The sequence below is a fragment of the Chrysemys picta genome, chromosome 1 (genome assembly GCF_011386835.1).
Source record: "Chrysemys picta bellii isolate R12L10 chromosome 1, ASM1138683v2, whole genome shotgun sequence".
Taxonomy (NCBI): Eukaryota; Metazoa; Chordata; order Testudines; family Emydidae; genus Chrysemys; species Chrysemys picta.
This window is the reverse complement of record NC_088791.1, coordinates 189013862-189034089: the sequence shown is the minus strand read 5'-3', so window position 1 is coordinate 189034089 and position 20228 is coordinate 189013862. Positions and strand designations below refer to the sequence as shown.

At 40.7% G+C, this 20228-nt stretch overlaps 1 protein-coding gene across 5 annotated transcripts in view; it reads left to right on the top strand.

Annotated features, from left to right (window-relative positions):
• Positions 1 to 1057: 1057 nt before the first annotated feature.
• GRIK1 (glutamate ionotropic receptor kainate type subunit 1) overlaps positions 1058 to 20228 on the top strand; it is a 225070-nt gene continuing 205899 nt past the window's right edge. For 3 of the 5 annotated variants that reach the window (XR_010594598.1, XM_005283895.5, XM_005283897.5), the window contains exon 1: positions 1112 to 1946. Coding sequence is in view for 4 of the 5 variants with exons in the window: in XM_005283895.5 (XP_005283952.1) it covers positions 1823 to 1946 (124 nt within the window). In the remaining variant the exon portion in view is untranslated. Of the gene's footprint in view, positions 1947 to 20228 lie in introns of all 5 variants that reach the window. The other 2 variants (XM_065576876.1, XM_065576883.1) reach the window with 1 other exon arrangement.

The window sequence follows — 20228 nt, the reverse complement described above, 5'->3', positions numbered from 1 at the left end:
CTAATTTCTTAATCAAAACGTTGTGCAGTACCACGTCAAAAGCCTTATAGAAGTCTAAGTATATTACATAAACACTGGTTTCAGAGTAACAGCCGTGTTAGTCTGTATCCGCAAAAAGAAGAACAGGAGTACTTGTGGCACCTTAGAGACTAAGGTGCCACAAGTACTCCTGTTCTTCTTTTTACATAAACACTATTACTTTTATCATCCAAACTTGTGATTTCATAAAAAAAAGAAGATATCAAGCTGGTTTGACAAAATCTATTTGCCATAAACCATGTTGATTGGCTACATGAGATCTCCAGCATATGCCACTCAGTTTGAAGTCCCCCCATGATAACACAGGTTTTTCTTCCTCAACATTATAGATAGGTGCTTAAGAAGCTGGTCAACCTGTTCCTAAATGTGATTTGGCGGTTTATTGAAGACACCAACTAGTACTCCCAATAAAGGGTAGAAGGAGAGGGTTCAGAGCAGAGCTCTTAAGAAGAACCACACAACCCATGCCCTATATCACCGCACCAGAAGTAGGAGAAGGCGTGCTGGGTGACAGCCTATTTCTGCCTCTCTAGGAGCCTGGGACAGACTAGACAGGCTAGGAAGCAGATGGTACTCCCTGCACAGTCCTCCATTGCCCATCTCTCTTGGTGGAGCCAGGTGAGCTTGGAATACAGGAAGGGGGCTTGCCCCTGCATCCTCTGTATTCTCTGCCAAATTGGGCATGAGATTAGGTGCCAAGAAGTGTGTAGGAGGGGGCCCCCACTCCCTCTAGCTTCTTTGCAGGATTAGCAGCAGACTGGCAGTCAAGCTGAAGGAAAAGCAGCCAGAAATGGGGGCTGGGAGGTGGAGAGAGGACCCCCCACCGCACCCCCAAAAGCTACTCTGTGGAGCTTGACAGGAGATAGCAGGGTTTGGCACTTAGCTTCAGTTGCTCCCAGAAATGTGTGCACAGCAAGGAGAACTGAAGTCTCATACTCCAAAAGACCCCTGCTGTGTCACACCCACTCACATGCTGGGTGTGTGAGTCTCTCACACAGTAACGGGGGGAAGGAAAAACATGTAAAACAGAACAGGACAAGGTGGTCCAAAAAACCAGAGTATTTTGCAAGGCAGAATTCAGGGGCAGGTGGACGCCAGAAAAGAGATTTTATTTCACTTTGGTGAAATTGACCAGTTTCAAGTTGACAGTGCCGCTTTAATCATATCCAGGAACAGCATCAGTGCCAGCCAATACGGAGATGAGATTTGCTTGTATCATCAGGATGCAAGCAAAGATTCAATCAGCTCTAGAGCAGCAGCATAAAGTACTTCTGTGCGTGTGAGAGCGAGGGAGAGAAGTGGCTGAGATCCCAGTTAATCTGCTGGAGATCAGTGCTGGAACCTCTGCAACAACTCCCTTCTCCCCCTCTCTCCCTGCCCTTCCTTTCTTTTCTTTTCTACCTTTGTACTTGACTATAGGACGAATGAGCAAGACATTCCAGCCATTTCGAGCGGCAACTTTCCACCCCCTGGAGCTCAACACAGAACAGAAGCATCGATCCATAATCTCTGGGAAGACCCTTTTGCAACGTGCGACTAACTGATGGACGGGGAATGATGGGCTAAGAGAAAGAGACAGAGAGAGAGAAGTGTAACGGGACCCAAAAAAGCAGCAACAGCTATTCATGTCTAAATACCTCAGAGGAAACATACACTTCTAACACTCTGCACAACGAACAAGAAACACAGAGAGAATGAGGTGGAAATACAGCCTACCTCGGAGCAGCTTGTGAGTGCATGGAACTGGCAGAGGCTCAGCATGAATTAAAAAGGAGTGGAGAAGATGGAGAGCACCCTTCGCTGTGAGCCCAGGCTCTCTGCTATGGATACCAGCAGGGGACTCTTATTTCTCCTTCTCTACGTTTTAATAGGCATCCCTCAGACTTTCCAGCAAGTGCTAAGGATCGGTAAGTGCCAAGGGGAGGGCGGGGAGAGGGTAAAGAAGGGCTCAGTGTTTCCCTCCTGCTGGTAACTCTGGGGGTGAGGGGTGGTGAGAAATGTGTATGCGGTTTATTGATTGTATAGATATTAACACACACATTCGGATCGTACATATGGACTGTACATTCAAATGACAATATGGCCCTAACTCCCTTCAAATATTATGTGTATGAGAAACAGATCAATTTATTTTATATATATGCACATCAATTTTCCAACCCCCCCCCCCATAAATCACATTGATTTCTGACACACACTAATTGAAAAGACTTCTGATTATCATGCTGTCACTTGAACTAATTAACAAGCGTCATTCTTAGGTGACCGGGCACATACTGCTTAGAGCTGAAGGCTGGCTGCAGTGCACACACTGGGGCTTGTGCCCTGCCTTGCTGGTGCATTTGTTTGGAGTGCCCCACGGTGCTTCTCACGCAGTCTCTCTCCTTCTACCTGTCTTTTGCCTTGGATCAGCACTTGCCACCCTCTCCCTCCTCCCTGTCACAGCTTCTGTCATACCAGGAGCTCTCTAATGCCAGTGAGGTGCTCCAGAAAGAGGGAGGCGGCTGTACTGGGGGTGGGGGATGGAGGTGAGTTTCACCGCTAAAGTTCCACTTAGAAAGTCTCAAAGCTTGTCAAGTTTGCTTTCAAATTCAGTTCCTGGTCAGAGGCTTTAACAGGCAGACTAGCTTCGCTACACAGTTTTGTCTGTTAACCTTTGAACTGGCGTTTCCATTTATAAATCACTTGGAAGACAGATACTCACGTGCTGTAGAATTAACTGAAGTCCTAAAAGACTTAAACCAAAGTGGCTAAAGTGAGGCCCTGTGGGCTGGAAGTTTCCCCCCTCCTCCTACTGAGATCTCTAGCCATGGGGACAAGAAGACAAAACCTACCAAACAACCGTGTAGAACTAACAGGCGTCAGGGTGTTTAAAATGGTAAAATACACAATGACAGAGGATTTAATATGAACATAAAACAATCAAACGCAATGGTTTTTAAGTCTGGTCAGTCATTACAATGCCAAGGAGACAACAAAAAATGATTCAGTGACCTTAAAATGCATGCCAAAAAGTAATGAGATTTTCTTGCTCAGAATCAAAGAGTTGAAAGCTAAAACATGCAGAATGTAAATGTTATGGGGTGAGTGTATGTGAGAAAGAGTAGGGAGGGGGAGAGAAATCCTTATCTTCCTCTGCCCCCATGTAACCTTTGCTTGGCGTGAATACACCACAAGCACCGTACATACATGTAGCCCCAGAAAACAGGAATTTATTTTTAAATAGAAAACTCTGCACCATGGAAACAAGGCTTAGTTCACAGGAAGCTTCTCTTCCTACAGTGGATTTCTTGTGTCACTCAAGTCAGCCAGTGAATACAAAGTATCAAAAGAGTTAGGGCCTGGCAGAAACTGTGGGGAAAAAATAAAGGCGGAATCCCGCACCTCCATTTCCTTGCACTCTCTCTCTTCTATTTGATATATGCCTAGCATGAAGAGGGGGGAAGGGGTGTGGAACAAGGGACAGACACATTCACAAAAGAATATTCCTGCCCTGAGTCAGCTTAATCCTGCAAACACTTAACCTGTTTCATACTACTCACATGAGTAGTTACATTAAAGTCAAGGAGACTACTGTTACACTTATAGAGAAAAGGAGTTTAACTTTGATAAACTTGAATAAATTTGACATGTGATCGTTCAACATAGCATTAAAGCATATTCTTATAACTTGGATTTATGAATGGTATCAATTAAGTATTGCTATGAAATGATAAAGCTGTGAGTCCACTCATAATGAACAAATAATTCTGTTTCAGTCTTGGATTCCACTGTTTTGGGAGCTGTTCCGACAAAGTTTAGTGCATTCTTGTTTTTTAACAAGCAAAAACGGCAAAATACACACACATGCCCTGTGGGGTCCAATCTGGCAAAGTGCTGAGCAGTTCCTACAAGGCAAACGGGAGTTGAGCTTCATGTCCAAAGAGTGCAACTCTTCGTATTTAATACGTACTCAGTTATTTTGTGCATGAGCCAAAAGTGAAATGGACTATTTTCGCTGTATAAACACTAACCATTGTAATGCAATGAAGCTGTGTAATACTGGCATAACAAACTGCAGTGTATGAAAGAAAATATTTGTGCAGAATTTAGAAGAAATAACAATCATCACCCTTACATATGCTGGTAAATTCAAGGCATCGTTCTGTAGTCTTCAATGGGAAATGGGCCTGAATAAAGAGAGAAAGATATTTTAACGTGTTAAATTAATATACTAAACAGCATCATTATGCTTCAAAAGTACATTAACTTGAGCCCTGATCCTGTGCATGCTTAATTTCCTTACTTTAAAATGAATAGCAATTGAAGTAAGTAGGACTACTCGCAAGCTTAAAGTTAAGCGTATGCTCAAGTGCTTTGCTGGATTAGGGCCACAGTGTTCAGCTCCTTGCAAGATCAAGCGCTGGACTGTAAACTCTTTGGAGTAGGGACAATGTTTCCTATGCATTTGTACAATAGCCAGAACAATGGGATCCTAATCCTAACTGGGCACTTTGAATGCTACCACCATATAAACAAATAACAAGTAGACACTTAGTAAGCTTTAAATCAGAGCAACAAGTACACATACAAATACACACTATAGGAGAAAAACTATTCTTATATTGTTTTTAAATGCAGATATTTAATTTTATAAAAACATAAATTTTGATTAGTATAGTTAGTCTGCCTATACAGAAATGGCATAATAAATATTAATCCTTCACATCCATATGCCATAACACGTTTCTCTGTAGAATGTATCACTTTTACATGGGACAAATGGAAATTATGTGGATGACTCCTCAATCCCATTTTGAGACAACAAAATACTTTCTAACAGTGAAAAACATGCTATTAAGCCATCATGCTTTCTTATTCATGTGCTAGTTAATGAAGGAAAGGACGACAGTGGTATACCATGGTGCGGTATTTTGTATCCGAATGAATACATTGCTGGCTTAATTGCATTTTTCACTGCTAGAGTGCTTTTGGATTATTTGATTTTGTTGGTTTATATAACAAATTAGTGTACTTTACTGCTTACATTTAATTACTAGAGAAAGGAGCTCATGGAGGAACAAGTGACATTTAGAAATTCTAGATATTACTATCTAGGTAATTATTGCTTTTCAAATGTTGCCTAACACTTTGAACAAAAAAAGACAAATAAGGGATTTCAATACAACCAATAAAAATAAATCATTAGCATACAAATAATTTAATAATGACTCTCTCTCCATAAACAAGAGATTTTGAAAGACAGTACTGCACTCAGTTTCAGACAATTCAGTATTTAGACTCTGATGCCTTACTGGGCTATTCCTGTCAGGTACATTTTTAAAAGCTTTTTCTTTTGTGCAAGTTCATACGTCAAAGTCCCAGGCAATAACATCTATATCTACACACATACACTGAACTGAATTATATAAAGGTATAGTTAAACTTAATGAACCCAATACTTCTGATTTAAAAGCAAAGGATGTTTACTTTTCGCACTGTCAACCTAACTGTCATACCCCTTTCAGTCTATCCTATGCTACTTGTATAAAATAAAGGAGCATGCCCAATGTAAAGCTCAAATGAGAAAAGGAAGAAATAACAAAATTAAAAAACAAGCATGCACTAAACTTTGTCGGAACTGCTCCCAAAACAGTGGAATCCAAGACTGAAACAGAATTATTTGTTCATTATGAGTGGACTCACAGCTTTATCATTTCATAGCAATACTTAATTGATACCATTCATAAATCCAAGTTATAAGAATATGCTTTAATGCTATGTTGAACTATCGCATGTCAAATTACAAAAATATATTAATTTAACCCATTTTCCCGATTAAAATTAAACAATGGCTGAGAAAGTTCACAAGTTACTAATATATCAATGAAGTTCATTAAAAAGGAAGTATGTCAAATTTTCAACAAATACTTTAAAACTATATACTTGGCTGAAGAATGGAATTAGTCTCTAAAATTAATACGTCTTAAGAAGTAAATGAATAATATTTTAGGTTTCATATGAAACATTTTAGGTGCTGAAACAGATAAATTGCAATTTTCATGTAACTTTTTGTATAGACTATTGTAGTGGAATCATAATTTCTGAAACATAGGGTTAAATCCCACATTAACTTGTTAACTAACTGGGCAAAACACCTATTGATTCAATGAGTAAGAAGAGCAGGTTTTGTTCCATTCTATTTAACTCAGCGAGAGAGAGAGAGAGAGAGAGAGATTTAATCTCGCACATACACACAAATCAACCTAATTTACTAAATACATTTTAAATAAAAAGTTAAAATTTTCAATGTAGATTTGAAAACATCTTCCTTCTTGATGTTTATTTTCTTACTTAGTGCCACAGATATAAGGTCTTTCTAATGTGATACTACTGCACCGGCACCATGGAAGGTGTAAAGGGAACTTGGCAAGAGACTAACATCACAAATATGCCCTTATTGTAAATTGCTCGATTAGAGGCTTTGCTTGTAACATCAAGGAGATGAATATAACATTAAGATTATTCAATAGGACTGTGTCTTCCTGTGTATTTTGAAAGTCCCTATCAAATTTTTGGGCACTGCTGCAACATAAATATTAAATAATATCTACTACTAGATATCTGCTTTGAGATGAACTTTAGTATCAAAATTACGAAACTTGATAAAGTAGTATAAATTCGTAGGATTGTATTGTACATCTAAACACAAATCAGACATCCGCTGCTTTTTGGTCATCAGAATCCAGATGCTCAACAGTTCAGCATTTAACCTGACCATAATTCCCTGAAATCAATTGCACCACACTTAACAGCAAACTCTTTGTAACAAATCATTTCTTAAGGATTATTGCTTGAAAACACAAGGCTGAATTATGTGGCAACTAAACCCATGTCCCCCAACTGAAATCGGTGGAGTTCCACAACATGTAAGACAGTGGAACGTTTGGCCTACAAGCTTTGAAGGGATACTGTTTAAAATACATTTAAAAGATAAATGAGAGACGGTTAAGGAAATCTAACATCTGAGGAACACAGTCCTGCAAACCTTTACTAACAAAAATAAAGGCAATGAGGTCCACTGAGGTTAATGCATGCACTGACCTCAGTGAAAACATTTGTAATGAGTAAAGGTTTGCATGATTGGACCCTAAGTAATTAAAGCTGAAATATGTTAAAGCTCATTGGCTGTTCACTTTTTGTTCTTTATTTACGTTGGACAATGAAAACAGACCAGCCAGTTTTACAGTTTTAATCAGTTTTTACAGATTTCTAGACTTTCATTTTCTGGTTCTTATGTCTTAGAAAAATCTTGCAATATTGGGTTGCAGATGTTGCAGGGGAATATTTAAAAACCCTGTGCCAGAGCCTTCGCTGATGTAAATCAGCATCACTGTATTGAAGTCAATGGAGCTATGCTGATTTAACCAGCTAAAGATCTGACCGTAAGTATTTAATGTATGAAAACAAGGGAAACCTTTCATAATTCCAGTAATCTGCCACCCTTACTCAGACTGAATAGTACCTGGCAAAAATCAAGCCCTACATTTATTTTTGCCTTAGTTTTACATCAGTTACTTGGAAATACTGTATTTCTGGAAGTCATTGCTAAGGTTGAGCAACGGTGATCTCTAAGCACACTAAGTCTGTATTTGTGTGATGACTGATATCTCAATAAATATGCTGAATGACTGTGTGCAGTTGCTAGAATTTCATTATGGCTGAAAATGTGTAAGCAGCTTGACATTTGAAGAAAATGTAAAGAGGGGAAATTTGTGTCTTTGTTGTAGTAAGAATACACTTAGGCTTTAAATGTCTGCTCCAGCATAAAAGAAATTAGCCATAGAGTAAAGACACAGGATAGTTCTCAAATGGTCTATAGCACTGTGACATTTAGGCATTTCTGAGCCTGTCAGATTATGCAACAAGCAGCCAACCACTTAGGACCCAATTAACAGCATAAGATTGATGATAAATTGCTCTTGTACTGGAGCAGTTGTCAAAAAAGTCAGTGGAGAACAAGAAAGGGAAGGTGCTGAGAACAGAACTTGGCAACTAAATTACTAGAGGCTACAAATTAATTTGCCTAAATTACACCAAAGCTAGAACTTCTCCAGCATGTAGAACCCTACATGTTTTGTTTAAACAAAATAATTATACCAACTTGTGGCAGAGAGAAGATTTGCATCCCTAGTTCTTGCCAATTATTGTCTGGAATGCACAGTGGTAAGGCTATTGCATAAGGAATAACTCATATGAATAAATGTTAGGTTTCTCTGAATGAGCCTTTTATGCTTACAGCCCTATTTATACCCTTTTAATGTAGTCATTTTTTCCTACTTTCTGCATATATCTCATAACAAACGTACAGTTCCTAATTTCACATACTTAGAGGACATTTGCCTCATCATCAGTCCTTGCTGTTAACTATAAGCTGCTCCATATGGCTCTGTCTTCAGTTAAAATTTTCTATTCACTCAATGAGTACAACCCCACTACTGTTTTTTCATTACAAACTATTTTGTATATCCTGGTCAGTAATAAAGCTTAAATCTTCCCCCCCTCCAAGTATTTTAAACAACTGCCTCTAATCTTCTTTTCTCAGAAAGGCTTGATTTGACTGACTGGACCATAGATTGTGCTGCAGTAAAAAAAAAATCCTATCCAAGAACTGATTAGTTTTACTTCAGAGCTTTGGATCTGTGACCTGCAAGCCCAGTTTGTCCTAGTTTTCTGTTGACTTTAGGTTTTAGATTACAATAATGAGTTTATGATTTTGGGAGAGGTTTAAAATGGGAATGTTGCTATTACCACTCTCTGTGCTGAAGCTAATAAAACTTTACATTCAAAAACTTATTTTTAAAACTATATTATATGCTTTTATTGAATCAAGTCACAATTCAGAGTTAAAATCACACTGTTCCACTTGTGCACATTTATCATCAGAATCACAGACTTCTTACCTGCCAACCAATGCACAGTTGTTCTCAACATTATCTTTAAGGCACTTCCTGCACCTAGATATTAAATTAGTGTGTCAAAACAGTGAGAAAACCTGAATCACTTATGTACAACTGCAATACAGGCAGGTGAGTTAATAACAGAGTGAGAACCTTAATTCTGAGTTTCCTCCCTTGTTGCTTTACATCAGGATTTAAACATTATTTGTACAAGTCACATGTTTTATGTTCCTTCGCATTAAAATTACCCCCAAAATCAAAACAATAGGTATTAAACATTCTCTTTACATTGTAATTGTATCCAAATTCTGCTGTCAGATAGGTACAGGCAAATTCTGTTTACTTCAAGGGGAGCAGCTGTGTATGTCACAGTGCCTGGGTTGTGAACATGGAAGTCATGATCAACCTGTCCTTCCCATATTTATAAATGGGATCCTGACTAGAGAGAGTGGTGGTCCCAAAATGGAACAGATTGAAAAACACTGGAGCAGAATTTGGCCCTAGTTTATAGATGGGTGTGTGAGGATGTGCATGAAACTCACAATTCCACTGAAGTAAACCTAAATGACAGCAAAATTCCACACATCCATCATGTTGAAGGAGCTGTTCTGATATAAATATTACTATTTATGTTAGGGGCTCTGCTCCTACTCCCATTCAAATCAGTATCACTGACTTCAATGGTGCACTGTAAAGCCCTTAAAAGCAATGTAACTTTGCCAGCCTTCCATATATAACATACTATTTGGTTTTTGAAACCAAAAACATTTTTTGTCCATTTTTCCAATTTGTTTTTCTCCTTTAACACCCCTCCCTTAACACCCCCACCCCCACATGACACATTAGCTCAGCTATATCGGGTCCTTTTTCTGATAGCGTCTGCAGTGCATGGTTATCTAGCAGTGACTTGGGGCATTTACAGTCTTTTCAGCTGCAACTGATATCTCCTCACTTCATTAATACTTACTTATCTCATATCTGAGATTTGACCCTCATGATCAGGGATAGAGGTACACAGAGGCCAGGAAATAGTCTCATTGTGGACATCGAAGGGGAAATCAGTATCACTGGTGTTAAAAATTTGTAGACAGAGAAATCAGCCCAAATTCTTTGCTGGTTTGCACCCTGTGCAGTTGTGTTGACTTCACACTAATGAAGGATTCCAATAATGTGGGTTAGGAGTAGGGACTAATAAGGTCTCAGCCACTGCAAAGTGAAACACAGAATACCAGGGATGGATGAGGGTAATTTGTCACTGCAGAGACAGGTTTGGATTTTTATTCAAAATCGTCACCCAGCATCTCCAACGAAAATATTAACAAAATGTTAACTACAGTGTAATGTGGTGTCACTGCTAAAGGCCTGCATATTGTAAAACAGAAACATTAGGCAGTGAACAGCATAATATGAATCATGATAACCTTGGAAGAAGGTAGATTCTCTGAAATCCAGGTTTGGTATAACAGCACAAGGCTCTATTAAGTAGATAGCCCTGCATACCTTATGCTCATAACTTGTCGTAAGAAGTAGAAGTCCATGGAATATGGTGATTAAGGAAGAACTGTGATTAATAATAGTAATACCTATCTCTCATGTAGCACTTTACATCAGCGCATCTCAAATCATAGGCGCCAACTCTGTGGGTGCTCTGGGGCTGGAGCTCCCACGGAAAAAAAATAGTGGGTGCTCAGCACCCACTGGTGGCCCCACCAATCAGCTCATCCCCCTCCACCCCAGCACCTACTGCCCGCCAGCAACCCCACCAATCAGCTTCTCCCCCTCCCTCCCAGCACCTCCTGCCCGCTACGGATCTGCTGTTCAGTGGTGTGCAGGAGGCCCTGGGGGTAGGGGGCAGAGCAAGGGCAGGGCACGCTCAGGGGAGCGGGTGGAAAAGGGTGGGAAGAGGCAGTGCAGAAGTGGAGCCTTGGGGGAAGGGGTGGACTGAGGGCAAGGTCTGGAGCGGAGGAAGGTTTGAGCACTCCCGGGGAAATGAGGAAGTCAGCACTTATGTCTCAAAGCACTTTACAAAGGAAGTACCATTATCCCCATTTTAGAGATGGGGATACTGAAGCACAGAGCAGTAAATCGACTCGCTAAGGTCATTCAGCAGGCCAGCAACAGAGCTGGGAATAGAAGTCATGTCTCCAGGTCCAAATCAAGCACTCTATCCACTATGTCACAACTTTGATACTTTATTGAACTATTTATACAGCTCCCTAAAACCTGTGAAAGTGCTAAGTGTTAATTATCATTGGTACAAGAGGTCAGACATATTATTTGTCTAATGAAACAGTATAAAGGCAGAAATATGAGCTTTTGTTTTAGAACCAAAATTACTCCCAGATCCTGGTGCTAAATTGGCTGAAGATCTGGATTACTAACAGTGGGCTCAGTCCTCAGCCCCCAATGTTAACAGCACAAAAGCACTGAAAAAAAATTACCTTACAGTGGCAGTTGAGGATTCCCCCTAACACTACAGCGCCTAGGGAGGTGGTGAGCCAATATACTTTCAAGATGAAGTAAAAAATGAAGCAAAAGTAATTTTTTTATCCCCAACCACCCTCCACTACACTAAAAAGTCTTGAGGGCTTCAAGCCAAATCGGTCATTTCTATAAAAGTTATGAATGGAAATCTCAGATTTGATGGAACATGGAAAGTAGTTTACATGAAGTAGTCACTTTATATTTGTGGAAGTGCAAATTAATCTGTATTCTTCTGGAATGATCCCAAGAGATACATCTCAAGACATTCTTCATGTGAGTACATCATGCCAAGAAACTTCATAGTAGCAGGTCATGGGGAGCAGGCAAGGATGCTGCAGCAACCGTGTAACTCTATTTGATGTTGATGTCAAATAGGAGCTTATTTAAAAGATAGGTCAGCTTTTTTTAAAGATTACAATACTATTCTCTAGATTGACAACCATGGTCAGGTTGACCCAGAAATGAAAACACATCATGAACAAATTTAGACATCTTACATGTACAGCAAGTTAGCACTTTCTTAAAAAAAAAAAAAAAAGTTTGCAGCAATAAACCACTGGGGAATTCTTCCCTGTAATCTGGAGGGGGGTGGGGGGGAAAGGTATATAATTATATTGTATGAATAAAATAGTTTTGCTTTGCTGGTGAATTCTAGCCTACATTTTGGAAGACTTCAGATAAGCATAACAAATTATAAAAAAAAACCCAAAAATAATCTTAGATAGCTGGTTAGAACTCAGGTACAGAATATCTAACACGTGACACACAAAAGGAACACTAAATGACTAAATCACAGCTGCACTATTTTCTCTTGCTATTGTATAGGATGCATAGGGTTTAAAAATCAGTGATCATGCTAAGCAGGCTTACTTTGTTCATACAATTCTATAACACCACATTACTCATTTTAATATTAAATGGCCCCCAAACACACACCCACACTTTATATTATACAGACAAAACTAGATTAAAAGAATGTGCTCACTAAGGCAGAAATGTCCTATGGAAAAAGTAGTATGTGATCATGTAATTAAAGACTGTATCATAACGCATATGCACTAGGGGGCTGAATTAAGGTTGCAGATGCAACCTTAACTCTGGCACTTCCTAACTTTTGAGTGCTTCACTTTCCAAACGTAACATTATTTTAATGTAGAAGGTTTGACATATAATTTTCTAGGTTTTTAAAAAAGCAAATTGAAAAAACCCAGAAATCCCATCATAGGGCATCATGTTGACACCTAGATGGATCATCAGCAAGGTTCAAACCATTAGGTCCACTGCATAGACCTTTGCCACTTGAGCTGTTAGCAATAGTCGACTGTCATCCCCTGTATGGGCTAACCTGGAGGAAGGGAGAGACATTTTGCCAGTGGATTTCATAGATATTTGCTGACAGTAGAGGAATAATGAGACTCAGGAAACTTGGGTTCCATTACAGGTTCTGAAGAGGAGTGTCTCTAGTGGTCAGAGACCCTTCTGCCTTGATCCCTTCTTCTGCCCTATCCCCTCCAGCCTGTCCTTGTCTCAGTCCTGTCTCTTCAACACTCCTGGCTTCTCATCCCAGTTCCTCATCACTGATTTACTGGCTCAGACTTACTCACCCACTTTGCCAGCTCCTATTCCCAGTCTCAACCCCAGGTCTAGTTCTTGTCCCTTGTGTATTTAAGTTTGGCTGTTTCCTCTATCACAATGCCTGGTCACCAGCTGGTGGAGCACTGAGAGCACAGAAGAAATAGTCTCCCTGCTCTCAATGCTACAGCAGCCAGGAGTAGTAGTTGCAGGGAACATCCTGCTCAGCTCCTTTAACCCTGAGCTGGAGCATGCTCAGTGTGAATGGAATCGTGAGAGAATTTAGTTGCCAAACACTAACAAGTGATCATATACAAACTATGATTTTTGAAGGCTTATAACTTGGCTAAACTTGAGCAGATATTCAGAGAGACAGCAAAAGGTGCATCCCTGACATAAAGGCCACCACCCTGCCTAAAAACAAGCTTCTGCTCCAAAGCACGGAGGTGTTAGAGTTCCTTAACAAAAAAGTTCATAGAATCATAGAATATCAGGGTTGGAAGGGACTTCAGCAGGTCATCTAGTCCAACCCCCTGCTCAAAGCAGGACCAATCCCCAGACAGATTTTTACCCCAGTTCCCTAAATGGCCCCTCAAGGATTGAACTCACAACCCTGGGTTTAGCAGGCCAATGCTCAAATCACTGAGCTATCCCTCCCCCAAAAATTTAAAAGTCATTGAGTCCAGCCCCCTGCCTTCACTAGCAAGATCAAGTACTGATTTTTGACCCAGATCCCTAAGTAGCCCCCTTAAGGATTAAACTCACAACTCTGGTTAGCAAATGGATACTCAAACCACTGAGTTATCCCTCCACACAAGAGCAAGGATATTTTGTTTTTGTGAATATGGGAAAAATCTGATTCTTGGTAATGTCTGGACTGTTTTGGGTTTGTCTTAAAAAAAAAAAAACACCCAGCAGGGAAAATTTCAGCCCAGTGGTTAAAGTTTGACAAAGTTCTGAGGAACTGAAAACAGGATCTTGGAATGGGAAATGTTGGGCCACCTTACTTATAGGCAGCCCTACCTTTGCTAGTGCAAAGCATTTGCAGATCATATATGATCAGACAGCATGGACTTTTTTTGAGTGAGGCCATAAAAATTTGCATTCGTTTTTTCTTGTACAAGTTCCAGCTGTTTGGCTGCTTACGGCCAAGAAGCAATGGAAGGAAAAGTAGAAGTTTTTTTTTATTTTAACTTTATCCTCCATTTGGAAATACTTCAACGCCCATCTCTCTCAGGATGAAATTCATCTGGGGTGCAGAGAGTCCAGGTAATGCTCTCCACAGCTGTTAAACTCCCTGGTTCAGGAGTGATCAAATAAGCAGCACGCTGCAAAGGAAAGGTTGTTGTGGGTTCCATACTAGCCAGCATGGGTGGGCGGAGGGAGTTTTAGGAAGGGAGCATTGGATTTATGACTATGCTGGAAGATTTGAAACAGGCTAGAGTAGCAATTGAAGAGAGGCTGAGTTGCAGTCCTCTGACTGCCTATGAGTTGGGAATAGGTGGTGGTTAATTCCACCCCTTCCCTCCACCACACACATAGTGCCCCATGTGAAAAGCTCAGTGACACTGGCTTTGAGCAGGAATGTGAATTACACTCTTTGTACTCATCTGACTAAGACCCTGGGCTGAGATTTTCCTAGAAGCCAAAGGGAGTTAGTAACCCAAATCCCAATAGAATTCAATGCGAGTTGCACACCTAAATGCCTCAGACTCATTCGCAAATCCCATGCTTGGCTCCTCTGCTCCACTCTCTCTTCTACTCTGAACACGGAGTTGTTCAACTCAACCTACCTACACTCACTGGCACCCAACTCAATCCTTCAGGCAAGCCCACTTCCCAAAACTTCCCTTTAAAATGATGTCTTTCTTCTCACTATCTCTGCTCCAACAACTGATTTTCATTCTTCCATAGCTGCTTCCTTTTTTCTGTGCCAAACAACCCAAAAAACACATCAGTGGGGCAATGCAGCTAACATTAAATGTGAGCTGATGCCTTTCCAACCATAGCTATCTTTAAAATGTCCATTTCAAGTCCAAATTGTTTACTTATCTGCTACACACATATGTTAAGGGAAGTTAAGGCTCTGTTGCTCAAGAACTGCTTCCGCTATTTCATATTACACCTTCTAGCTTTATCTGGTGCTGTAAATTATACAGCTGCTCCATTGAACTGTCTGAAGATTATATTTTTGAATACTAGTTCCTAAAGAATGCAGATTTTTCACTTTGAAATGGACAATCTGTCCTGCACCAGAATGGCTCATTGCATCCTTTGCTGCCCAAACACTTCTTCCTAATTTAAGGTGCTAGATTACTCATGTGGGGCCATGACCGGCTGCCATTGATCCATGCACTGTCATCAGTGGGAGCTCCAAACGCAGCATGAAAGTGTGACATGCCCTAGCATCTATGTGCAGAAACAACTCCAATGAAGGCATATCAGCACAGATCTCCTGTATACATTGCATTATTACTAAATTATACTGTTCCTATACGCAAACATACATTAAAAGTGATTGCCATGCCATTTAACAAGTGAAATGTTGGTGTGTTGCTATTCTACACAAACATACACACAAATATACATTGGAGATTATTCCACACACATATTAACTAGTGGCTGAAATTTGGTTCTAATTCCCCATGGCATGTTTACAAAAAGAGCTTCTGAAAAAAGGTGTGACTAAAGTACAAACCCCGTACAAGAACATCCTGACACAAGCTTATCTATGGTCTTGCTACTGCAGAACATTATCGAAGCTAAGCCTAGCACACTTCAGGTTGGGTGTCCATTGACCTGGTCTCAGGTGCCTTTTTTTAGCACTGTCTGGGAAGGAAATACCAACTCCGTTGCCTGTGGCCAGAGGCTGAAGCCCATTCCCTCCCTTCTTGACTTACTTAGGCTCTTGTGAGCATGATGTACAGGTTTGTTCTTTTCAAAGCATGCCCAAAGCAAGTACCCCAGTGTATTTGTTTCCATCTCTTGTCCCAAAGGTCTGAAAGTGCCATTCACTGCAAATAGCAGCACTGCCTTCAGTGGTTTAAGTATTGGCCTGCTAAACCCAGGGTTGTGAGTTCAATCCTTGAGGGGGCCACTTAGCGATCTGGGACAAAATCAGTACTTGGTCCTGTTAGTGAAGGCAAGGGGCTGGACTTGATGACCTTTTGAGGTCCCTTCCAGTTCTAGGAGATAAGATATCTCCATATTTTATTATTATTATAAAGGAAGGAATTTAGCCTTTTCCCCTGGTTTATGAACTGTCTGAAAAAAAGATTATGGATTGTTTGTTTGAAATGATAAACTGGATATTTTATATTGATACATTTTAGAAAGGGCCAGATTTAGGACAATTTGAGATCCAAGGCATGCCATGACACATGCCCCTCCCCCCATTGCTACACACTTATGCCATGGCCCCACGCCCACATGGAGTGGCAGCAGAGCCCCCCTTCTCTCTCAAACAGGCAGGAGAAGTGGCCCTTTCTTATCCCCAATGGCAGCAGAGCTCTCTTCTCTCAGGAGAAGCATGGGGAGCAGCAGCAGTCTCCCCTCTACCTCCAAGAGATAGGAGTGGCTGCCAGGCCACCTCCCACCCCCACTGGTACACCCTGGTTGCTGGAGGAAGTGTCTGCTCAGATTGGTGGGCTGAGCCCACTGCACTCTTCTACTGCCACACACAGAGTGCTTTGCTGGAATGGTGTTGGTGGGGCCCTAAAAGCACTGCATCGTGGCGCTGGTACCCCACTGAGATGCATGGGGCATTTCACACCTCTTAGAGCTATTGCTCCAGACTCTGCAGATTCAGCCAGGCATCATTGCATCAGTTATACTCAGGTCACATTTTCAATATTTTCTTCCCCAACATGAGGGCTAAAAACTTACTTAAAAAAACAACAACTGAGAATCTGCTAGAATCACATGATTCCTGGAGCTGGGGCCACAACTTTAATCCAACCTGATTTCCAGCACACGGCCCTCCTCCCCACTAAAATTCCACACAGGGGCAATGAAAGGAGTCAGCCAGATGAGCAGTTATGCAGGGATGTCCACATCCTCCTTCACGCCATGACATTGGGCTTACATAGACCAGCATGGAAGGTCGCAGTGCAGATTGGCGGGGGACAGGCCAGAGGAAGGACCAGGAAGCTGTAATTGCATGAAGCCAGGCAACCTGCCAGAGGGGCAGTGGCTGCTATTCAGACCCAGAGATACCCTGGTCATAAGTCTGGGCTGGTGAATTTCACCTATTCAACATCTTTGCACTCCACCTCCATAAAGTCGGGATACTGAAGGCCTGATTCTCCTTTCACTTACACTGGTGTAAATCAGGAACAACTCCACTGAAGCCAATGACATTTCACCTGTGTAAAACTGCTGTAAACAATAGGAGAGGCAAGCCCTCAGGCTTTTATCTAGGAGTTATTAACTCAAGTATTCAAAATTCACCATTTGAAATTCAAGCTGTGCTGATTGAACATGTAGGGAACAGAAGCAGAGCAAGTGACCAGGTGAGGTGAGTGCAACTCTTTGAATAATGTTTCTTGTCTGAATACTTGTGATGTGAATTTGAAACTGGCTTTTGAAAATCTGGCCGCTTAACTGGGGGACTAACCGGGAGCTGAGCTCTTTTGAAAATCTGGCCCATCGTAACTAAGGTACCTGGAAACAGTACAATTGTTTAGATAGCTCAAAAGCAACATTTCTAAAATACTTTTTGTCACATGTGGTATGTACAGACTACATGATCATAGAATCTAAGGGTTGGAAGGGACCTCAGGAGGTCATCTAGTCCAACCCCCTGCTCAAAGCAGGACTAATCCCCAGTCAGATTTTTACCCCAATTCCCTACATGACCCCCTCAAGGACTGAACTCACAACCCTGGATTGAAGAGGCCAATGCTCAAACCACTGAGCTGTACAGCATGTAGGCTTTACTGGTATCTCCTTGGGATGGCCTGCATGGCTCACCCACAAGTGCTACCCCATACTGATAAAACCTTTATATCCCTTCATCAGTTTCTCTATCTATACCTGCAGTCACTCACATTCCAAGAGCTTTTCAAGAATATCCCTTTTAAAAGGGTTGAAATTAGTATGAAATAAGATGAGAAAGGAAACATGAATTTGTTAATAATAAGATCACTGAACCACTGCATGCGTTATGCCATGTAGTTCTGTTCTTTAAATGGGAATGTTCCATGTATTACTTAATTAAAGAAGATTACTTCTTTAGTACTGTTCAGGGCATTTCATAGAATTTTTTATATAGGCAGAAATGAGTCCAATTATTCTTATTTTATTGAGACTCCTTTCACAGGGAGATAAATGTGGGGAGAGAAAAAAAGGAAAATTGTTCTTTACATTTTAAAATATTTAATATGACAACCACCTATTTGAGGTCATTTCTATGCCTAATTTAGCACTAAAATTCAATAACCAAAGATCACAGGGCTCCTGTTTTCCTCCTATTTTTTTCTGCAAAGCATCTTATAGTAATTGAAGAAATCCATCAGTCAAGCCTTTATTTTACATGACTGTATTTTTCTATACTGCCACTAGAGTTCTTCTTATGCACTGTAAAACATGCATACCTGATTTTTGGGCAGCTAGATTTTGTGCCCAACCTTTCTTCCATTGTTGTCAATGGTTGTCGCACTGATGCCAATCTTGCTCAGATTTCTCTGTTGCAGCCTCAACAAGAGTAAAATATAACTACTATTCATTAATGATTTAAAACAGCCCATGGAAACATTCATTTTGTGTTATCATCCCCACCCTGGTTACAAAAACGTGATCTAGACAAAGGGTAAGAAAACAATCAGGTAAATATTCTTTCCTTTAAAAATTACATTGGGATTTCTAGTTTTTAGGGATTTCTATGACAATTGTGAGGAGCTCTCTCTCTCCTCTGGTTTTTAATTGCTGTTGTAAAGGTTGGAGATTTTTAGGTGGAAGACTGAGCTGAGACACGGTTCATGTGCTACCATACAGTTGCAGAGCAAAAAGGAGGATTTTTTCTAGTCAGAGCAGTGGCATTCTTTAAAGGAATATTTATTTTGGGCTAATGTTTTTACAGAGAATTTCAATCCATTTTGTGGCCAGAGAGGCCTTAGGGTTGCTACAAAGTTGAAGACAGACTCTTCTATAGTACCAGAAGATCCTGGTAACGATCCCTAATGACTAGATATACCAAATTCTGTTATCATTAAGGCCCTACTTAATTCACGATATTGTAGAAACTGTGGATCCCGCAATATTAGGCTTCCACCACAATTTTGACAGTGAAAGCCCTGCTGGGCACGGGGCTGACAGTGGAAGCCCCAACCACCCCGGCAGCTGTCAATGCGACCCCACACTGTTAGCCCTGGGCTCCCGTTGTCAGCCTCGGGCAACCACCAGCGGGACCCCCCCCACTGTCAGTCACATGCAGAGTGGGGCTCCCACTGTCAGCCCATTATTATTTTTCCATGATTTTCCATGTCTTCTCTGCAACTCAGCCGCAATTATTTGACAATCATCCCACGATTCAAGTAGGGCTTTAGTTATCATGTATTGGCCAAACCCTGCAGCCCCTATTCATTGACATCACTGGAGACATATACGGGATGAATTTGGGCCCTTGGTTTTGCTAATGCTAGAATTCCTTGCTTTTGTGGTTTTGAGATAGATATTTACAACGAGAGTACTGTTTTTATTGCAGTCAATAAAGAATGAACCCATGAAGACTGATGATATTTCATGTTGAAATACCGTATGTATTTAAAATAACATCTGCTCATTGTAAATTTGACCCATAATTGTAAGAGCACAGAAGAAAGTCTAATGAAAAGTGCTCATGCAAAGTTGCTGCTTTTTTATATTGTAGCATCTCATTTGAGCTAGGCCATACTATAAAATTAATGAGCAAAAAATTTTCATTTTAAAAAATATCCAACATGTTTTTAAGTTGCCAAACTATAAAATATCCATAACCACAACTGTCTATTTCTGTTCTGCACTCCTGGATGTTAAAAGGAGCCAAAATGTAAAAAAGATGACTCTCAGTCTTGCATGCCATGAAGCTCCCTAAAAACAGAGGCTTATATTTGACTCATTGACAGGTTTTAAGTACAGAAATGCTGACAAGCACCTCCATACTACATCGTATCTAAAATCACTTTTGTCATTTGGGGCATGGGCTAGCTTGGAGAT